Source organism: Trachypithecus francoisi, unplaced genomic scaffold (genome assembly GCF_009764315.1).
Source record: "Trachypithecus francoisi isolate TF-2019V2 unplaced genomic scaffold, Tfra_2.0 Lachesis_group6, whole genome shotgun sequence".
Classification (NCBI taxonomy): Eukaryota; Metazoa; Chordata; class Mammalia; order Primates; family Cercopithecidae; genus Trachypithecus; species Trachypithecus francoisi.
This window is the reverse complement of record NW_022681471.1, coordinates 29,256,319-29,275,947: the sequence shown is the minus strand read 5'-3', so window position 1 is coordinate 29,275,947 and position 19,629 is coordinate 29,256,319. Positions and strand designations below refer to the sequence as shown.

General features: G+C 37.9%; 1 protein-coding gene across 1 annotated transcript in view; it reads left to right on the top strand.

The window, feature by feature from the left end:
- The window catches only part of LOC117077858 (glutamate receptor 3-like), a 334,953-nt gene that overhangs the window by 243,241 nt on the left and 72,083 nt on the right, over positions 1–19,629 (top strand). The window contains 2 exon segments of the mRNA XM_033201429.1: positions 11,937–12,240; positions 12,243–12,312. Of these exon segments, the coding sequence (XP_033057320.1) occupies positions 11,937–12,240; positions 12,243–12,312 (374 nt within the window).

The following is a 19,629-nucleotide window of genomic DNA, read 5'->3' as shown; positions in this document are numbered from 1 at the left end:
CACCATCACCTAAATTAGGGTTCTTAACATCTATCAGTCATTTAATTTGTTACCCTGCGTCTGTTCTTACCCTGGCAAATTAGATCTCCACATTACTGTAATTTCCCACTTTAAAAATCAGGATAAAATTCAAATTCCTTCACATGGCAAATAAGGCACTTTATAATCTAGCACCCGCCTACCTCTCTAGCTTCCTCCTGTACTCTTTCCCCCTCACACCCAATGTTCCAGCTATAGAAAAGTAAGTGTTGTTCCCTGAAGGTGCTGAGCTCTCACTTAGTATAAGCCTGGAAGTACTTTTGCGTCTCTTCAGCAGCTAATACCACCTACTAGTCCTCTGAAACACAGCAGTGATACTTGTTTCAGAAAACCTTCTCTATTTGCATCTACTTGCCTGCGGTCTGGGTTAGGTACCCCTGCTTTTTGCTTCCTCCCTTTCCATATTCATATAGGACTTCTAAGCCTGTATTGTAATGATCCATTTACAAGTTCCACTGTTCTACTAGACTATGAACTCCTCGAGGACAGAAGATGTAGCGGATTCATTTCAATATCACACAGTCTGAAACATAGATGTTCAACAAATACTTGCTGAATTAATGAATGAAAAATGAACAGAATGGTTCTGCCAGGGGCTTATCTATAGTCAAGTGCAAAATAATTAATATGGGCAATTAGGGCTTTTAAGAAAGGTACAGTGGTATCTTCAGAGCTCCTGGGTCACTTAGTATTAAATGGTTTTGGCCTCTGATTGTGAATGGTATATCTTGGGCAGCTTAATGAGGCACATGGAAATAAGCAGAACTGGACAGAAAAACTGCCCATTCAGTAAACCAGTCCCTAGAGAACTAATCCAAGCGCAGGGGGTGGTGGCCAAGGTTTAGTTCTAGCAAACAAAGATTACCTGTAATAATAACTCTCTGTCTAGACAATATCTACACTAAGTAAGGGGAAGACAGAGGAATCTAGGAGGTGGAGATACTGAGAAGTCCTAGCTGGCAAGAAGCAAACAACCAGGTTTATATTTATTGGACTGAGGTTCTGGAGAAGGACTCTAGTGCTTGGGATGGAAACCAGCAAGAATAAGGTATAGCTCTCCAATCATATGAGAGTACTGGGGTTGCTAAATCAGTTCTTGGAACAGGCCTTTGGGATGAACCACAAAGTCAGAAGCTCATTTCTAAAAATAAGGGCACAGAAAGGTAACAAAAATGAGGCTGGACCCCAGATATAAAAACTGGAGCACTATCCTCTAGTCAGACAAACAGCAAGGCAACTTGAACCTCAGTCCCCATCTATGGGCTTGGAGCCATTATCTCCTGGCTTGGGTCAAGATTGGTCCTGGGAACTGGGGCAGGGCTAAGTGGCAGATGAGATTCAAGTGAATCCAGCAGTAAGAAAGAGAAGAATTTCCAATGCCAGTGCAAAGAGGGCTGAACAAGTGGCAGAGCACCCAGTCATGATTTCTGAAGACTCTGAGAATCTCTGAACCATCTTGACACAGTTCTAATCTTTTACAAGTCGTTGATAAGGTTTTCTTCTCTTTCCTGTTCTTCATCTCCCAACACTTAGGCTCCAAGAGGTCTTGTCTTCTTACAGCTCACTCTTGCTCTTAGCACAGTACCTGATACATAGTAAATGCTCACTTTTTGCTTTAATGAATCAATGCCTGGCATACAGTAATGCCTAAGCCAATATTCATTAAATTGAGTACATGGTGGGATATAATCTTATAATATCATTATTATTACTATTACTACTACTACCATTACCACTACTATTACTACTACTACTACTACTACTACTACTACTACTATTATTAGCTACCATTTGTTGCATATTTACTGGCTGCCAGATACTGTGCTAAGTGCTTTATACACTTTATGTAATTTAATCCTCACAACACGCCTCTGGAATGTGCCATTATTAAACACTTTCCACATGTGAGAAAATTGCAGCCTAGAGAGGTGAAGTCACATGCCAAAGACCAAACAGTTTACAGTGACTATCTTAGTTTGTTTGGACTGCTATAATAAAACATCATAAACTGGGTCACTTATAAACAACAGGAATTTATTTTTCACTGGGAAGTCCAAGATCAAGGGAGATTCATTGTCTGGTGAGGGCCACTTTCAGGCTCATAGATGGTACCTTCTTCTTGTGTTCTCACATGATGGAAAGGGTAAGGGGTCCCTCTTGGGCCTCTTTTATAAGGGTACTGTAAGTTTCATTTATGAGGGCTTCACTCCCATGACGTAATCACCTCCCAAAGCCCCACTTCCTAATACCATCACCTTAGGGTTTAGCATTTCAACATATGAATTGGTGGGGGTGGGGGGACGTGGGGACACAAATATTCCAACTGTAACAGTAACACAATAACTTTAACTCAGGTCTTTGACTCTGAAGTCCATGCTTTTTAACCATTACACTATCTGTCCAATAGCCAAAGTGTGGTTTCAGGCCCATCCCATTCTGAAAGATAGTTGAAATTTATTAGAAAGGCTTATGGTGCCTTAGTCATTCTGGAGAGAAGAGTGGTTGGCCACAGCAGCATGGCAAGAAATTTAAGACGTGTCTTTTTATTTCATTTATTATTTATGATCTTGGCTCACTGCAATCTCTGCGTTCAGGGTTCAAGTGATTCTCCTGCCTCAAGTTCCTGAGTAGCTGGGACTACAGGCACCTGCCACCATGCCCATCTAATATTAAAAATATTTTTTAGTAGAGATGGAGTTGGCCAAGCTGGTCTCAAACTCCTGACCTCAAGTGATCCACCCACCTCAGCCTCCAAAAGTGTTGGGATTACAGGTGTGAGTCACTGCACCCGGGCTAAGGTGTAAGTTTATACTAGCCCAGGTTATCTGATGTGAGCTATACCATGAACTCTACCACCCCATCACAACTGAATGACCATATTTCTCCTGTCACTCTCTGTAAATAGATCACTGCTCTCCTGGCATTGAGGAAGACATTACACACAGTGACATAGAGCAAGGCAGATTTATTGACATTGTTCAGACAAAGACTAATTTTCTCACTGGATTTGGTTTCTCCTCCGGCATGTTCCCTGTACTGCACTCATTTAATCTCCACATATCTCTTCCTCATTCCAGTTTGTCTATTTGTGAGTGAGGGAGCTTGAGTATTAGAGTCCCTTATTTGTTTAGCAACTTAGATGCCTTCTCTCCACTTCTGAATAGGAAAAGTGTTCCTATAGGAACCTTCCCATCTTTTCCTTTTAGTTCTTTCTACTAAAGACAAAAGCAATAGCCAGGGAAGCTCTTACAGAAATGTCCTCCTCCTTCCCCTGCCTAAAACAACTTTCTGATGCTTTCTGGGCTCATAGCAGGAGGTGATTCCAGAGAACTACAGCAAACCAACCCATTGGAGAAGACTGCCAAATTCCATTTTCCTCTAAAACCTGTGGCTATGAAAAATAGACATTCTTATCATGCTTGGAGTAAAAGCTCTCTGTTAAAGAGGATGATCTCATGAGCTAAATGTGTCTTTATCTTCATTTAGAAGTTTTAGTCTTTTGGCATTGGGAAGTTTTCAACTTCTCTATCAATGACAGAAATGGAGAAAAATGAAAACACAGGCTTTCATTTCTGGCAGGCCTGGCCTCTTGTGGTTTGCAAGTTGCTTTAAAAAAGAAGAACTGAAAACCCCTAATGATTTCTCTAAGTTCTTAATGAGTAAAAAGATGGAGAACAGGGAAATATTTCTTGCAGTGAACATGAAACCTACACAGATAGGCACTGCTTTATCTTAAGGGTATTTCTCTTATGCTTTTAGTATGTAAAACAGAGCAGAGTGGAAAGAATGAAAAAAATCAGAGATGAAGAAAGCTCTGCAAGGGAGATTTCAGTGTCAGTCATAAAGTCTCAAGAAAGAGTCAAAATGAATTAAATTTGTTAAAGAATAAAGAAGCCAATCAGCCTGTTTTCAGATGATTTATAAATAGGTTTTTTCTAAAGAAATTCAAATCAGGTTGATGTTGGGGCACCTTGTATCTCTAAGAAGGCTATTTTTGAAACAAACCTCAGTAGGACACAATGTGCCCCATTATGTAAGCCCTTCAGAACATTATGGACTTGAAACTGTCCACCTGCTTTTAGCAGTTTTGATTTTGAGTTGGATGTCTGTAACACCACTACATGGTAACAGTCCCAGATCAAATGGCTTACAGACCACAAGTTTTTATGGCTTCTAAATACCATATGTTTTGAGGGCACTTAAAAACAGCATTTTTTTGCTAGCAGGGCTCTTAAACATCCTTAATCCTACCTTACCATTCATTTTTACAAATGCATATGGGAACCAGCCAAGACAAGACATTAGAACTGCCCCTCAGGTAATCAGGAAACCAAAGCCTGATAGAGGACACAGGTACAGGAGCGGCAACAGGATTGGACAAAGTCACAAAATCCCACTACTTGGTAACACAGGTTTTGTGACTCATGGTCTAGTGCTCTGTCCACTGGGTTACACTGGCTCAGTTCACTAAACTTGTCGGATTATGGGAATATTGGTGTTGTATCAATCAGATATAGCATCCCTACCTGGCTCTAAGGGGCTTACAATCTAGTTGTATTATAAACTTTTCCATCTAAGATACTCATTTTGCTTTTTTTTTTTTCATCCAAGATACTCATCCTGCTTATTTATGGCCTCCAGGATAATGTAATCCACATTTCTAGTTATCACTTGAAATATTTGGAAACCCAATATAGACAGCTGGGGGTTCTGCCCTTGTAGAGGAGATATGATCTAAGAGAAAAAGAGAGTCAGGAGAAAGGCTAAAAGGAAATTGAGGCTCCAATTAACAGAACACCTCCCAGTGGGCAACTGCCATGTTCCTTATGTTCCTAGCACTTACAACTAAGGATAAAGAAGAGGGGGGTTGCTTTGGGAAAGGCTTGACAAGCTGCTGCTTGAATTGCTTCTTCTGACTTAGAAGATAGCAGAGAGCCTAGGGGTAGTAATGGGATTGCAGGGATGATTGATTATAGGTCATATTCCCTGGGTGTCCCCAGACTCCTTCACGCTCCGGGACACATGGCAACTTTACAGATACTATTTGCACTGACATTTCTTTGCCTAGAAGAAATTATCTCTTAGGTTGTCACTATCCTAAGCTGGATTCATTTTCCATTAAGAAAGGCAGAGAGTCTATTTGTCCTTCCAGCTAAAAGTCAGAGAAGCAAGGGTCCAGTAACAGATGCCAGATATTCTTCAGGTGATTATACTGGGCTTTGGCAGAAGGGCCAATGATTTGATAAAAGTGCCCCCTCCTTCAAATGATGCATGTGAATTCCAAGAAGGAGCATTAAGGACACATAAAGTATGCCGTTCTAAGCAGAAAAAGTGGGGAAAATATTTCCAGCTAAACGTAGTCTCACAAGGCCTTCATCCAGCTTCAGGGACACTTTTTTATCTTCATATTGTCTTTAACTCTCTCAGCACCCCAAGAACAAGGAGCCCTAATCAATAGATCCAGTCTGGGATACCTGTTCTGGATAAAGAAATGAGGATATTCTGTTGTGACACTGCTTGATGTTGCACAGATTTAAATAAGCCTCATTCTTTTCTCCAGATCTTATCAATTGCAGACAGTAAATATCCCATAGAGTACTGCCAATAAATCAGTTTAAGTCTTGTCCCCCAGCACACAGCAATTATATTCCTATTGTCTAGCTTGATTCTGCCCTACTCCTGTTTTCAACACATATCAACTTTCCAAAGGAAATGTTGCCAAAGACAGCTAGAGCCTTGTGGTTGATACAGGGACAAAGGGTCAGGTCATGTCTGCTTCTCTCTTGGATAACATAACATATAGTACATTATGATTACACATCAATACATTGTCTACTCCCTCTCTCCTATCCCCTTCCTTGCTTTCAGAAAGTGCTTTAAAATGGTGTCTGACAAGCTCCTGCTCATTTGTAGTCTCAAGGTGGGTTACAAGTTTTGTATCAGATAATCAGATGAAAATTCTTAAAGATATAACAAGCTTACAATCTCAAAGAATTTTTTAAATTACGTTTAAAGTCAGCGTCATCTCTGGCTAAAATCTTCAGATTCTTAAGTGCATCAGCCCTATACATATGAGTTTGTTGGTTTTTAAGTTTTATAACATTTACAACTTTGACAACCCACCTATGAAAAGGATTATAAATCCCCTCAAGTTAAATCCTCTCCAATAATGCAGTTATTCCATGTTTGCAACTGGTGAGTGGAAAATTCAAACCTAATTCAGTGTGTTTACTGAGCCCACACAGCCACACTTAGGCTGCTTGGTTAAAATACTTTAAGTAGTCAAGATGCAAGCAAAAGCACTAACAAACTCTTACTCTGTGCTCTTTCCATTTGCTTGATTTTGTCTGTCAATTGGAGCACCCTCATACCACTACCACCCACTTACCTACCTAGGTTTCTGAAAATAACTTGCCTACTGCTATTACCAGTGCAAGCAATGGCTTGAAGACAACTGGCCACTGGAGTGATTCAGGACACCCCAAGAAATGCACTTCATTATTGAGTCAGAATTTCACCTACTACCTAGCCCCATCCATAATTCTTATCACTCTCTCTCCCAGCCTCCAGCTGGCTTTCGTAAGAGCAGAGACTAGGAAAGGAATTCCATTTGAGGACTTACCTTTTTCAGTTTTTCATCAGTGTGGGCCTCCTCAGTCTTTAAGTTGCCTTGAAAGTGACCTCTCCCTTTACCTTCTTGCTATGGCAATCCCAGGAGAACTCAATGGATATTTTTGGATGTTAGTTAGTTACAGGGAGGAGCATATAACTAAGTAGCGTCCAAAATACATATTGAGCTCTCCTGGGACTGCCATAACATGATTGCTCCACACAAATTATGCCAAGCAGGTCCTATGCTCTGAAATCACCAATTATCACAACAGCTTTTTTTGACATTTATTTTACATTCAGGGGTACATGTGCAGGTTTGTAACCTAAGTAAATTGCATATTACATTACAGGGGTTTGGTGTACAAAAAACAACCCCATAAAAAAGTGGGCAAAGGACATGAACAGACACTTTTCAAAAGAAAACTTACATGCGGCCAACGACTGCCTGTGGGGATAGTGGTGATAGAGGGCAAGGGCTTCTCCAAGGCTGGCTCTGAGCTGACATGAGTTCTGCTGCTTGGTTTCTTACCATTCAAGAAAGGAGAAGAGTTGCTAAGTCTCCTACCAATAGAAGGGAAGGGAGCTACAAATTCTGCCTCAAGCTGTCCTTGAGCCTTCTTCCACCTGCCTTCTTCCACCAGTTTTTTGCTATTCCTTTGTCTTTTTCCATCTGTAATAGGTCTTTTTAAGGTTCATCATGGGGAATTATCCTTTTGGAGTCAGGTCTACATCAAATGAGGTACAACTGAGCACAGATTTAATGCCGTTCTTCATTGGGAGAGCACCCTCAAAAACATAGATAAATTCCACATTTTTTGAAAAATCTCCTTATAAAGAAACAATCCAGAAAAGAATATGGAAATGCCAGGCTGAGGGGAAAAAAAGGCAAGTGCCTAAGGGGAGCAGATTCTTCCTGTTCTCTTTTGTGATTTCAGAAGTACTTCAAACTAGGAATGGCCTTTTTTGGGGATCTGTTCTTTTGATGAATGTTCCTGGGACTCAGACAACACAAAGTCCTGCTTTATCCATCTAGCCATGTCTTGTTAGTATTTAGTGGTGCTTACCATGTAGTAGGTGCTTCAATTACCGAGTTAGAGTTTTTTTTAAAAGGGTCAAGATTCTCAAACTCCTTTCTGTACCTGCTAGAAAAGAGCCCAAATTCCTTAAATTCATTCCAAAATAATTTTCTTAGGTGAATGCCTTCTTATTTCTTTTTTCTAAAACAAACAAGTAACAATTTCTCCTAGAACTATCTTTTAGACTTAAAAGATGAAAAATACTGGTTAAATTAAGTAATTAAATTCAAATGAAATCAAGTGAGAAATGATACTAAAGGGGTATTTGCATGCTCTGAGCAGGAGGCAGACATGTTGGCAAAGAGAGGAAGTGGCTTTATCTGTGAATTCTCTTGGCATGACAAGACTCTCTGTAACTGATTCAGACTCTCTCTGCCAAAAAAAAAAAAAAAAAAAAAAACTCTGCTAGCTTTCTGGCCAACTCTTTCTCCTCAGTAACCTTTTTTACTATGACCAGGTCTAGCTTCAGGCAAAAGGGTAAAATGGATGAAAATTTGTCTTTGGCTCCCTTCTAGTTAGTAACATGAAATTGGAAATTCAGAAGTTAGCCATAATGAGATGAGAGTTGAAACCATAGGTAACAATACTGAGGGACGAAAGTGAAGGACAGAACCTTAAAGAACAAACCTTCATTGATTATCTCCTAAGACAGGCACTCCGAATAGTCTCTTGGGGTACAGAGGTGCACCTTGATTGAGAGAGCAGAACTAGGAAGGAAAGTCAGAGAAGGAACATTCAGGGAGGTAGGAGGAGAATCTGGAGTCTTTCATAACAGAGAACTAAGGAAAGAGGGTACATACTGCAAAAGGCCAATGGTGTCACACAAGCAGTTAATGTCTGAAGGAAGATCTTTGGATTTAGTAGTCAAGTATATAGTTCAAGAAACAATTTAAGTAATTTGGAGGGGCTGGAAATTAAGTCTCAGGAGTATAAGGAGAAAGTGGTGTTGATATCAAGACAGTAAGCTGTATTTTTTCAATAATACTGGTGGTGTTAGGGAGAGATGTAATGTGGTTAAGAAGGCAGCAGGATCAAAAGGTGGGAGGAGTGTTTTCTGTTTCATTTTTGTTTGTTAGTAAACAGGATTACCTGAAAATGCTTTTAAGTGAATAAAATAGATCAATGATTTTCAAATTATAGCAAGCATTACAACAAACTGGACGGCCACATGAGTCTCATCCCTCCACAATTTCTCATCCCATACCGCTGGGGTGGAGCCCGAGAACTGGCATTTCTTTTTTTAATTATACTTTAAGATCTAGGATACATTTGCACAATGTGCAGGTTTGTTACATAGGTATACATGTGCCATGTTGATTTGCTGCACCCATCAACTCGTCATTTACGTTAGGTATTTTTCCCAATGCTATCCCTCCCCCAGCCCCCCACCCTCTGACAGGCCCCAGGGTGTGGTGTTCCCCCACCTGTGGCCATGTGTTCTCATTGTTCAACTCCCACCTATGAGTGAGAACATGTGGTGTTTGGTTTTCTGTCCTTGTAATAGTTTGCTCAGAATGATGGTTTCCAGCTTCAACCATCTCCCTGCAAAGAACATGAACTCATCCTTTTTTATGGCTGCATAGTGTTCCATGGTGTATATGTGCCACATTTTCTTAATCTAGTCTATCACTGATGGACATTTGGGTTGGTTTCGTCTTTGCTACCATGAACAGTACCACGATAAACATACGTGTGCATTGTGTCTTTATAGTAGTGTGATTTATAACCCTTTGGGTATATACTCAGTAATGGAATCGCTGGGTCAAATGGTATTTCTAGTTCTAGATCCTCGAGGAATCGCCACACTGTCTTCCACAATGGTTGAACTAATTTACACTGCCACCAACAGTGTAAAAGCATACCTATTTCTCCACATCCTCTCCAGCATCTGTTGTTTCCTGACTTTTTAATAATCGCCGTTCTAACTGGCAAGAGATGGCATCTCATTGTGGTTTTGATTTGCATTTCTCTGATGACCAGTGATGATGAGCATTTTTTCATGTGTCTGTTGAACTGGCATTTCTAACAAGTTCCCAGGTGACTCTTTTGCTGCTAATCTAGGGCCCACACTTAAGAACCACTGGGATAGATTAATGGAGAAGGGAAAAATTAAAGATTTAAGAGAGACAGTAGATAGAGCTGGGTTTTAAGAAGCAACAGAGAAATATAGAATGCATGGAATAAGTTGATCAAATCTTAGAAAGCGTCACTTTCTGTGAGATGGAAACACACAGAAGAAATGTATAAAGATGCTGCAATATGTTGACAAAGTGTAGGGGGGGCACTGAGATGATAGAGCTTATATCAAATGGCTTCTATCTTCTCAGTAAAGAAAGAGGCAAGATCATCTGCAGAAAGGATAGGACTGATAAGGATTAGGAACTGGGAAAAGTTTGAAATAAGTATCATTCTCAGACACAGAGGAGAATCTACTTTTGGGGGGATAGATGGGTTTAATTTTAGAAATGATGAGTTTGAAATGGTTGAGCCTCCAAGGAAGATTTGATCAGTAGGCAGTTGGCTTCAATAAACCCATGCTTTCTGCAACTTCCACTAGGATGTAAAGGATGTAGGATGCCCTCCATGCAGGTAAGTATTTTTGTCTGTTTTGTCTGTCTTGTTCACTGCTTTATTCCTAGCACCTAGAATAGTGCTTGGCACAGAATAAAGACTCAAATTTGCATTGGAATGAACCTAACAGGGGTTGGCTAAGGTTGATAATTGCAGATAAAAGTAGTGTATAGTAGAAACCTGCAAGTATTTATAAAGTTAGAACATTATGTTCATTAAGCAACTGGGTTCTGGAATCTGAAGACCAGGGTTCTAATCCCAGCCTCTCTGTGCTTTAGTTTCTCCATCTCTAAGACGGGAATGGTGATTGTACCAACATCAAGGTTACTGTGAGAATTAAATGAGATAGTAAGTATAATGTGCTTAGCAAAGTGCCTCACATAGAATAAGCACTCAATAAATGTTAGCTAGCTGTTCATCATCTGCATTTCCCCTTAAACCAATTAAGGAGTATTTCTCAACTGGTTTATCATATGTAATCCAAAGGAGTAAAATTTCATTTCTTTGAAAATATACTCTATATCAGACTTCCCTACCTCTCCCCTTTGGTAGGGGTATTGAGGCATAGCTGTTCTGAACATAGAAAAAAATGATCAAAACTGGTGTTTTCACTTCATATATGATATACCATCCAAAAGCCTTTCCTTAGTCAGAAGGATTTTTCTTTGTGTGCATTTTAAGGCCTGGCTTCAGGCTAAGACTTACTACCGTTGGAAAGGAACAATTGCAAAAAAACAAAAGAAATAAATGTAGAAAATCCTAGTGCCTATTTTCAAGGGATTAATATAAAAACGTTGCCTGCCTTTGCCTGAGTTAATTGTGCAGTGCACTACTGACATTTATTTTATTGATTCAATACATGTGAGTGCTACACTGATATTATCACTAGAAAATATAGCTTACTGTATAAATTAATATGTGTTCTGACAACTGTTTTACCCTTGTTATTGCCCAGGAAAAATTCTTTCATGTTCGCACGTATCATATACAATAATCAACAACTCATGTTTTAGGCATCTACAGTTTCTTTAGTTTATAATCTGTTGCAGTGATACATACAAAAATAGAAGACTGAGTCTCTGCCTTCAAAAAACCTGTTTTAATAGATATACTCTCAAAAAAATTCAAGAATAATGTAAGATAGCAAACACCTGAGAATTAAACTGCTGTGGCCCTGTGTTGCACCTCATGGTGTAGAGTGAAGCAGATATAAGAAGTATAGGATATTATGCCTGCTCCACAAGAATTTTCAGTCAAGTGAGGGAGATAAGACATAAGAACATGAAAATTAAAATAAGAAAACAAGAGGTAAACAGTGATATGTCACAAGGCAGTACAAGTTGTATTATAAGGTAGCAAAAACACACTATTAGGAAAAGAAAGCAGAGTTGGTTGCTCTAAGCCAATGTGTTTCAGAGGACAAAAGGCCAGCACCCTTTCTTTAATTTACGACCAAGTTAAAGCACTTTAGAACCCATTGAACGCTACCACTTTTCTAACCTAAGCATTGACAATTCAATTGTTTGTAAAGATTTAGAACTTGATATTTTCACTAAAGAAGTATATTAAGTAACAAATAACTGATTAAAAGACTGTCTCTAAAAGTCATATATGTTTTCTTTTTTTTTTTTTTTTCAGAGAGCTGATATAGCTGTTGCTCCTCTCACTATAACATTGGTCCGTGAAGAAGTCATAGATTTTTCAAAACCATTCATGAGCCTGGGCATCTCCATCATGATAAAGAAGCCTCAGAAATCAAAACCAGGCGTATTCTCATTTCTGGATCCCCTGGCTTATGAAATCTGGATGTGCATTGTCTTTGCTTACATTGGAGTCAGCGTAGTTCTTTTCCTAGTCAGCAGATTCAGTCCTTATGAATGGCACTTGGAAGACAACAATGAAGAACCTCGTGACCCACAAAGTCCTCCTGATCCTCCAAATGAATTGGAATATTTAACAGTCTTTGGTTTTCCTTGGGTGCCTTTATGCAGCAAGGATGTGATATTTCTCCAAGGTTTGTTTTTGTGGCATACTCAATGCCTCATTGCATTTTACGGCCATACTCCATTCATGTGCATATGGTATTCATCCATCTCAACTCCAAATTTTTTTCATTTAACATTCCATCAAATGACAAATTATCATCAAGCCATTGTGTTTGCTTACGTCCATGAAGTGAGTGTGTCATTGGTGTTGCTTTGAATGTCTTTTGTGCACTTCTATGGTATTGTATATATATTAAAACAAACATTTGAACTCTGGATAAAGGCAACATTGCCACTAATATTATATTACTCAGATAAAGCAAATACTAAATCTTCATCACATCAAACAGACATGGTTTCCTAATTAATTGTACTAAAGTGTTTTCTCATTTGTCAAGAGATTGGATCCAGACAAAATTTAAAAGAACATAGAACTCTTCTTTAATTCCCTCCAACCTTCTCCTTTCAATGCCCTCCCTTTTTCATTTTGCTCTCAGACTGCCTACAATTATCCATTGTAGTATCCCACCCAAGTTTTCTAGTTAAAACTATAAAACTTCTGAAAGAAAACATAGGAGAATATCTGTATGACTTTGGATTAGACAAAGTGCTCTTAGATAAGACACAAAAAGCACAATCCGTTAAAAATTTGATAAACTGGACTTCATCAAAATTCAAAACCTTGCATTTAAAAAGACATATTAAGAAAATGAAAAACAAAACCAACTGGGAGAAAACATTAGTAAATCATATGTCTGATAAAGGACTTGTATCCAGAATATATGACACCTCTTACAACTCAATAAAAAGAAGACAATCCAATTTTTTTTAATGAACAAAAGATTTGAATGGACATTTCCCCAAAGAAGATATACAAATGGCTAATAAGCACAACAAAAGATACTCAACATAGTTAGCCATGAGGGAAATGCAAATTAAAACCACAATGCGATGCTTCCATACATCCTCTAGAATGGCTGCAATCAAAAAGATAGGCAATACCAAGTGCTGATGACAATGTAGAACAACTGGAACTTTCATCCACTAGTAGTGGGAATGCAAAATACTACAGCCACATTGGAAAATAGTTTGGCAGTTTCTTATCAAGTAAGATATATACTTAAAATATAATACAGCAATTCTATTCTTAGCTATTTACCTAAGAGAAAGGAAAATATATTCGCACAAAAAAATTATACACAAATGTTCATAGTAACTTTATAATATTAAAAAAGTAGAAACAACCCAAATGTCCATCAACTCGTGAATAAATAAACAAAATATGATATATCTATATAGTGGAATACTATTCACCAATTATAAAGAACAGACTACTGACACATCTACAACATGGATGAAACTTAAAAATGTTATGCTGGGCCAGGCATGGTGATTCATGCCTATTATCCCAGCACTTTGGGAGGCCAAGGCAGGTGGATCACCTGAGGTCAGGAGTTCAAGACCAGCCTGGCCAACATGGTGAAACCCTGTATCTACTAAAAATGCAAAAAATTAGCTGGGCATGGTGGTGGGCACCTGTAATCCCAGCTACTTGAGAGGTAGAAGCAGGAGAATCGCATGAACCTGGGAGGCGGAGGTTGCAGTGAACCGAGGTTGCACCATTGCACTCCAGCCTGGGCAACAAGAGCAAAACTCTGTCTCAAAAAAAAAAAAATTATGCTAAGTGAAATAAGCCAGATGCAAAAGGCCACATATCATGCCATTTGAATCCCATTTACTGAATATCTCACATTGTATGATTCTATTTGTCCAGAATAGGCAGTCTACAGAGACAGAAAGTATATTAGTGGTTGCCAGGAGCTTGAAGGGAGCAGAGAGGGGATAATCAGGGCCAGTATTAGGGTGAGGCAATTGAGCCTGAGTAAAGCAAGTACAGGGATCACATCCAAGCTTTATTTAAAATTTTGATATTATGCATTAATTTTTTAAATATTGGACTAAAATTCTGTTCATCTTGATTAATGAGATTTTGATGCCCCTTTAAACTTTGCATGTGGGGGGGTTGCTTCACTTGCCTTATCCTAGTCCTAGGCCTGCAAGGATTAGCTGCAAATGAGCATGAAGGAACTTTTAAGGGTGATAAAAATGCTCTAAAATTGGATTGTGATGATAGTTGCACAACTATGTTTACTAAAATCACTGATCATACACTTATATTGGTGAATTTTATGGTATGCAAGTTTTATCTAAGAAAAGCAAAATATTGAACTTGAATGTCCTGAGCCTCACAAACTTAGTCTAAACCTAAACAAATATGGCGGTGAATTCTTAATTATAATACATTGTAAGTGAATGTAACATCTTTATATTTTGAGACAAAAAAGTTGTAGGTTTTGGTAAACTTGAATATTAATCCAAATACTGACCAGAGTCAATTATACAAACATATTAGGGATTTTCATGTGAAATATAAAGACTCAGAAATTCCTACCATGTTTTTACAGCATACTTCATTTTGAGATTATCCACTTGGAGCATAAAACATTTAAAAAGAAGCTTTGCAGCATAACTAATTGGTAACCATATTCGGCAGCTTTTTAAAAGAGTCTGTATGGGGCATGCCTCATTTATCGAAGTCACACATTTTTTGGCTTTTCTCAATCTGCTTGATTACATTCTCCAAATTATTTCACTCCCTGTTCCTTTTGTGCTTAGAATGTGTATCATTTTTCGTATTATCTGGGAGTTTGTTTTGCTAGTTCCTTTATTTTTTTAAATGTTCACTTCAAGAGACTATGGTTTCTGAATGATCCTATAATTCAATGATTTTTAACATGGCTGGTAATCTATGTTGAGACAATACTAAAGAGTCATTAAGGCTAAAGATCTTATTGGTTTCTGTAAGTGAATTTTTAGAACTAAGTTTGTGGTATCCCCATTGGAGTGCTGCATACTACTCTGCATACTCAAAAAGTCTCTTCTCATTTTTAGAAGTATTTATGTATATTGATTCGTTAAGTAATAACTTAAAGATTATGGCCTGAAAATGACAAGTTGAACAGGTTTGTTAATGTCTTATAGTAGAATTTAAGCTGTGGCTCTTCTTTGGCACTGAGATACATCAAGTGCTTTTTTTCAAAGTATATGTTTTATTATACTACACTGGACACTGTCATAAAGAGCAATGGCTTTCAAAATGTTTTACCATGACCCACAGTAAGAAGTAAATTTTCCATCACAACTCAGTATACACATATGTATATAACCAAAAGTTCGCCATACTTTACCCTTACAATGTGCAATACACTCTGATATTTTCTATTGTGTCATTTTTTTTAAATTCTGGTTACAATTCAGCCCAGAAATAGGGCACACAACCTACAGAACACTAGCCTAGAGTAACAAGTATTATTCTTACTATACTTTTAAGTAATAAATTATTGCCTTTATGAGCTCTATGTTTTCCACCATATGGGTGATCCCTCCTCCAATACTGTCTTTTGTGTGTCCTTCGAAATAAATTATACCTTTAAGCCTTTTAATAAAATGTTATACTTCTTAGCATATTTCTTATATATACTAGTGAAGAGGAAACACGTTTCTCCTTGTCTTGAGAGCTCTACTCATTATATGCTTGTGCTCAATTGTATAACAGCAATCACTGTGATGTGTTCTAGAACTATTAACAGATTTAGATATTTCTGATAATAACATAGTTGTTACTGTAAGATTTGTGGTTGCCTTGACTGCAAACACCAGCAGTATACTTTATTTCTGTTTAATGGCCACGGTTGGAATGCAAACTCTTCAGAAAGCCCAGAATGTGAGCATGCATTATACACTCTGACTTTTCTCAAAACTGAAGCAATTCAAGAAATTATGATACCACATTTTAAAGCAGAATTTAAGTATTAGAGCAGGAGGAAATGTCAGACATAAATTAGCCCAACTGCTTCCATTTACTGGGGGCAGAGGAAAAACAACCACCTTCTCTCAGCTCCCACTGTGTGTAGGCACTTTACCTGCATTATCACGTGGATTTTAATCCTCAAAACACCACTGCAGAGAGGGCATTATACTTATTTTTAAGTTGAAGAAGGTGATAGTCAGATTAAATAATTTGCCCAGTCACACAACTACTGGCAGAGCCTGAGTACAAACCAAGCTCCAATTCCAAAACTCATGCTCCTTCCACTTCATGCTGCTTTTTCCCACATCACAGACAAGGGAACACCACCCAAAGGATGATGTGATGAAATCCAAGGTCATGGAGGTTTTCAGAGGCAACAGTATGATTATTTCCATTATACTGCCTCCCACTACCAACCTGAAGTTGCACTGTTTGTTCCATTCCTCTCCTCATGCTCAGGCAGAAGAGCTGTTTTCCATTCTCTCAACCTCTAAAGAAATTCTACCTTTTTTCTGGTTTTCAATGAAAGTAGGCAGTGAGCTTTGAAAATATTATCGAGTGTGTGTATGCTCAAAGTAAAAGACTGGGAAATCAGAAACAAGACATCACGAGAAAAACTGATGGCATCATTACATTTTCACCAAATTATTGACAGCTACCTAGAAGCTTAAAGAGTCTATGTCAATATTAGGTTTGAACTACCATAATTGTTCAGAGGGAATAAGTTTGTTCTACATGAAGCTTGAGGCTGAGCTAACTCTAGAGAAGGTAATCAATATAATAAGCTGAGGTTTTATCCACATACAAAATGATTTATTAGGAGGAGTCGGTGGAAGGTGCAAGGAGATTCAATTCAACCTTTTTCCCCCTGAGTGGGGAAGGAGAAGACAGGCAGTGGAAGAAGCATAGTGGTTAAGCACATGAGCACTGGAGTTAGCCTCACTAGATTCACAATCTGCTTAGCAGTTGTGTAACCTGGGGCAAATCACTAAATCTTGCTAAGCCTCAGTTCTTCATCTGTAAAATAAAAAGCACAGTGCTGGGCATGTAAGTTCTCAATAAATGATAGCTATTGTCATTATTAAATTTGCTGCACATAATCATGCTAGTTTCACAAATACTAACAACTAATATAACATTTGCATTTTAGTTCCTAAAACTCCTTGGGAATACAGTTGAAATACCAGTTAGTATCAAAGAGCTGACCTCTGATGAGAAATAACCAGCAACATTCCTTCTTGAACTTGCTCTTGTTAAAGATTACCCCTCTTGCAAATATTTTTATTGTGTTATTCTACTATGTCTTACTGGTATTGGCTGAAGGTTGTAACTTTATTTTTAATATGAAATTTATTTCCTTTGTAAAACTTGGATAGAACCACTAAGCAGTCCAGAATCCAAGTCCTTCCAGACAAATGCTCCCCCTGCTGACTTTCTGTGCAGCTGCAGGGACATCTGAGGGCTAGATAAATTGAAGACATGAGAGTTGGGGGAATTATTACAGAGAAAATGGAAAGAACAGATGAACTTGAACCTGATAACTGTGTACAGATGTTTCCAAAGGTGTTACTCTCCTGTTAAGTTTTCAAGCTATCAAGTACTTTGTTGAAGTGGGCAGGGGATCTGTCCAGATTAGTCGACACGTAGATCCTCCTTTAAAATGTAAAGTATGTACAGAATAATAAAAGACATGAAGAGTATAAAATAAATGAGATCAAAGACAATAGTAATTTGGGCTATATTTTAAGCATACCCTTTCCTCTACTGATGTATGACCACTGTCTTTATCTTACTGCACATTCACTTCAAAGTAGTAGTGATGTGATAATAAATTAATGAGGTAATAGCAGAATTTTTATTACAACTATTTCATGGCTTTTCTGGCTAAAAGCTGTAGTTTTCAGTCTTTGGGACATGGTTACTTATTCCATAAGAGAAGACTATAAGAACCAAAGATTGATTCTGCACATTTTTAAAAATCTGTCACAGACATGGCATTAAATGGAGTGTAGAAATGATGCATACTTTGGAAGAAAGAAGAGAAAAAGAGGAATGATAAAGAGTTTGTACAAAAGAGAAGCAGTTTGCAGTCCCAGCTCTTCATCTTGTAAAGCTAGTAAAGTGAAGATTATAAAATGTACTTACAAGATAAAGGTTATAGCACATAGCTCACTTTTATTATCATTTCAGAGGTCATAAAATACATTTTATTATTAACTCAGAAACTCTAGTTCTTTATGATTGCAGATAACAGCATTGTATATTATTTGATGTACGTATTTTGCAGTGCTTTTATATGCCTGTTTTCCTCTTGTTGCTAATTTACTTTCATTAACTTCACGCCTCCTCTTACATTTCCTCAAAAGGTATGATACGCTTCTTATAATGCACTTTTATAAACACTAAATGTGTAGCATTTTACAGCCATTTCATTATGCTAACCTTGAAATCTGTCTTGTGCAACAAAACTATTTGAAATGAATGTTAAACATTTTGTAGCTGCATTAATGGAGGGAAAGATACTGGAAAATGACAGGTCTTTTTAACTCAACTATAAAGTCTTGTCTTATTTTAATAGATCCTTTATAAAATGTGATGGATTGACCCATAAGTCACTTTTTATATAGCCTCCATGTGAAATGTGGGTTTAAGTGGCTATAGTTTCCCTAATGAGAAAAGGTAAATGTAAAAATGCCTATAGAGCTTCTTCCCTGTAGGTTCCACTGCACTTTTTCTCAGTGAAAGGATTGAGGCACTTATGCTAAACAAGGGAATAAAGTGGTGGAAATTCCATCAAATCTTTTGTCTAAGCTACTACTGTTTTGAGGGGAGAATGTTGAATGCAAGCTTGTGCATTCTATACTGATTCCACTAAAGCTCCTTTTCTATCTCTGCTGAGGTATGCAGATACTGTTATGCCATTTCTATGTGGGTAATCACCCAAATTCTCCACGCTCATAGGTATATCATGACATTAACCACAAAATTGCCAGAGTCAATAACTATGTAGACAAGAGGCCATGAAAATGACCATTTTGCATTTAGGTTTATTTTCAGTCATGTCAACAACCAACAGCTGAGTCATTCAGATCAACCACATGATGATCTGAATCAGTACTAAAGTGGCCAAAATAACCAGATTATGATGTGCAGGCTTGATTTTAGATCAGACTGACACAGCCACAGTCCATTAGCCTCAATACAATGGCACAGTGTAATTTCCATAAATTACTGTATTTTTCTCCACATTGTCAAGTAGACAATGCATGAACTACCATTAGTATTCACAACAGCAAAATATACCTCTTTCCATAGCAAACTGTGATTCTGGAATTACTCCAAAGTCAGTTTTCTCCTTGGTCTGGCAAAACCTCATCATTCCAAATAAAAATGACAGTCACCGTTCTGTCCCAAATGAACAACAGATAAAAAACAATAATTATACAAATATGTTTGGTTTTCATGCTACTATATT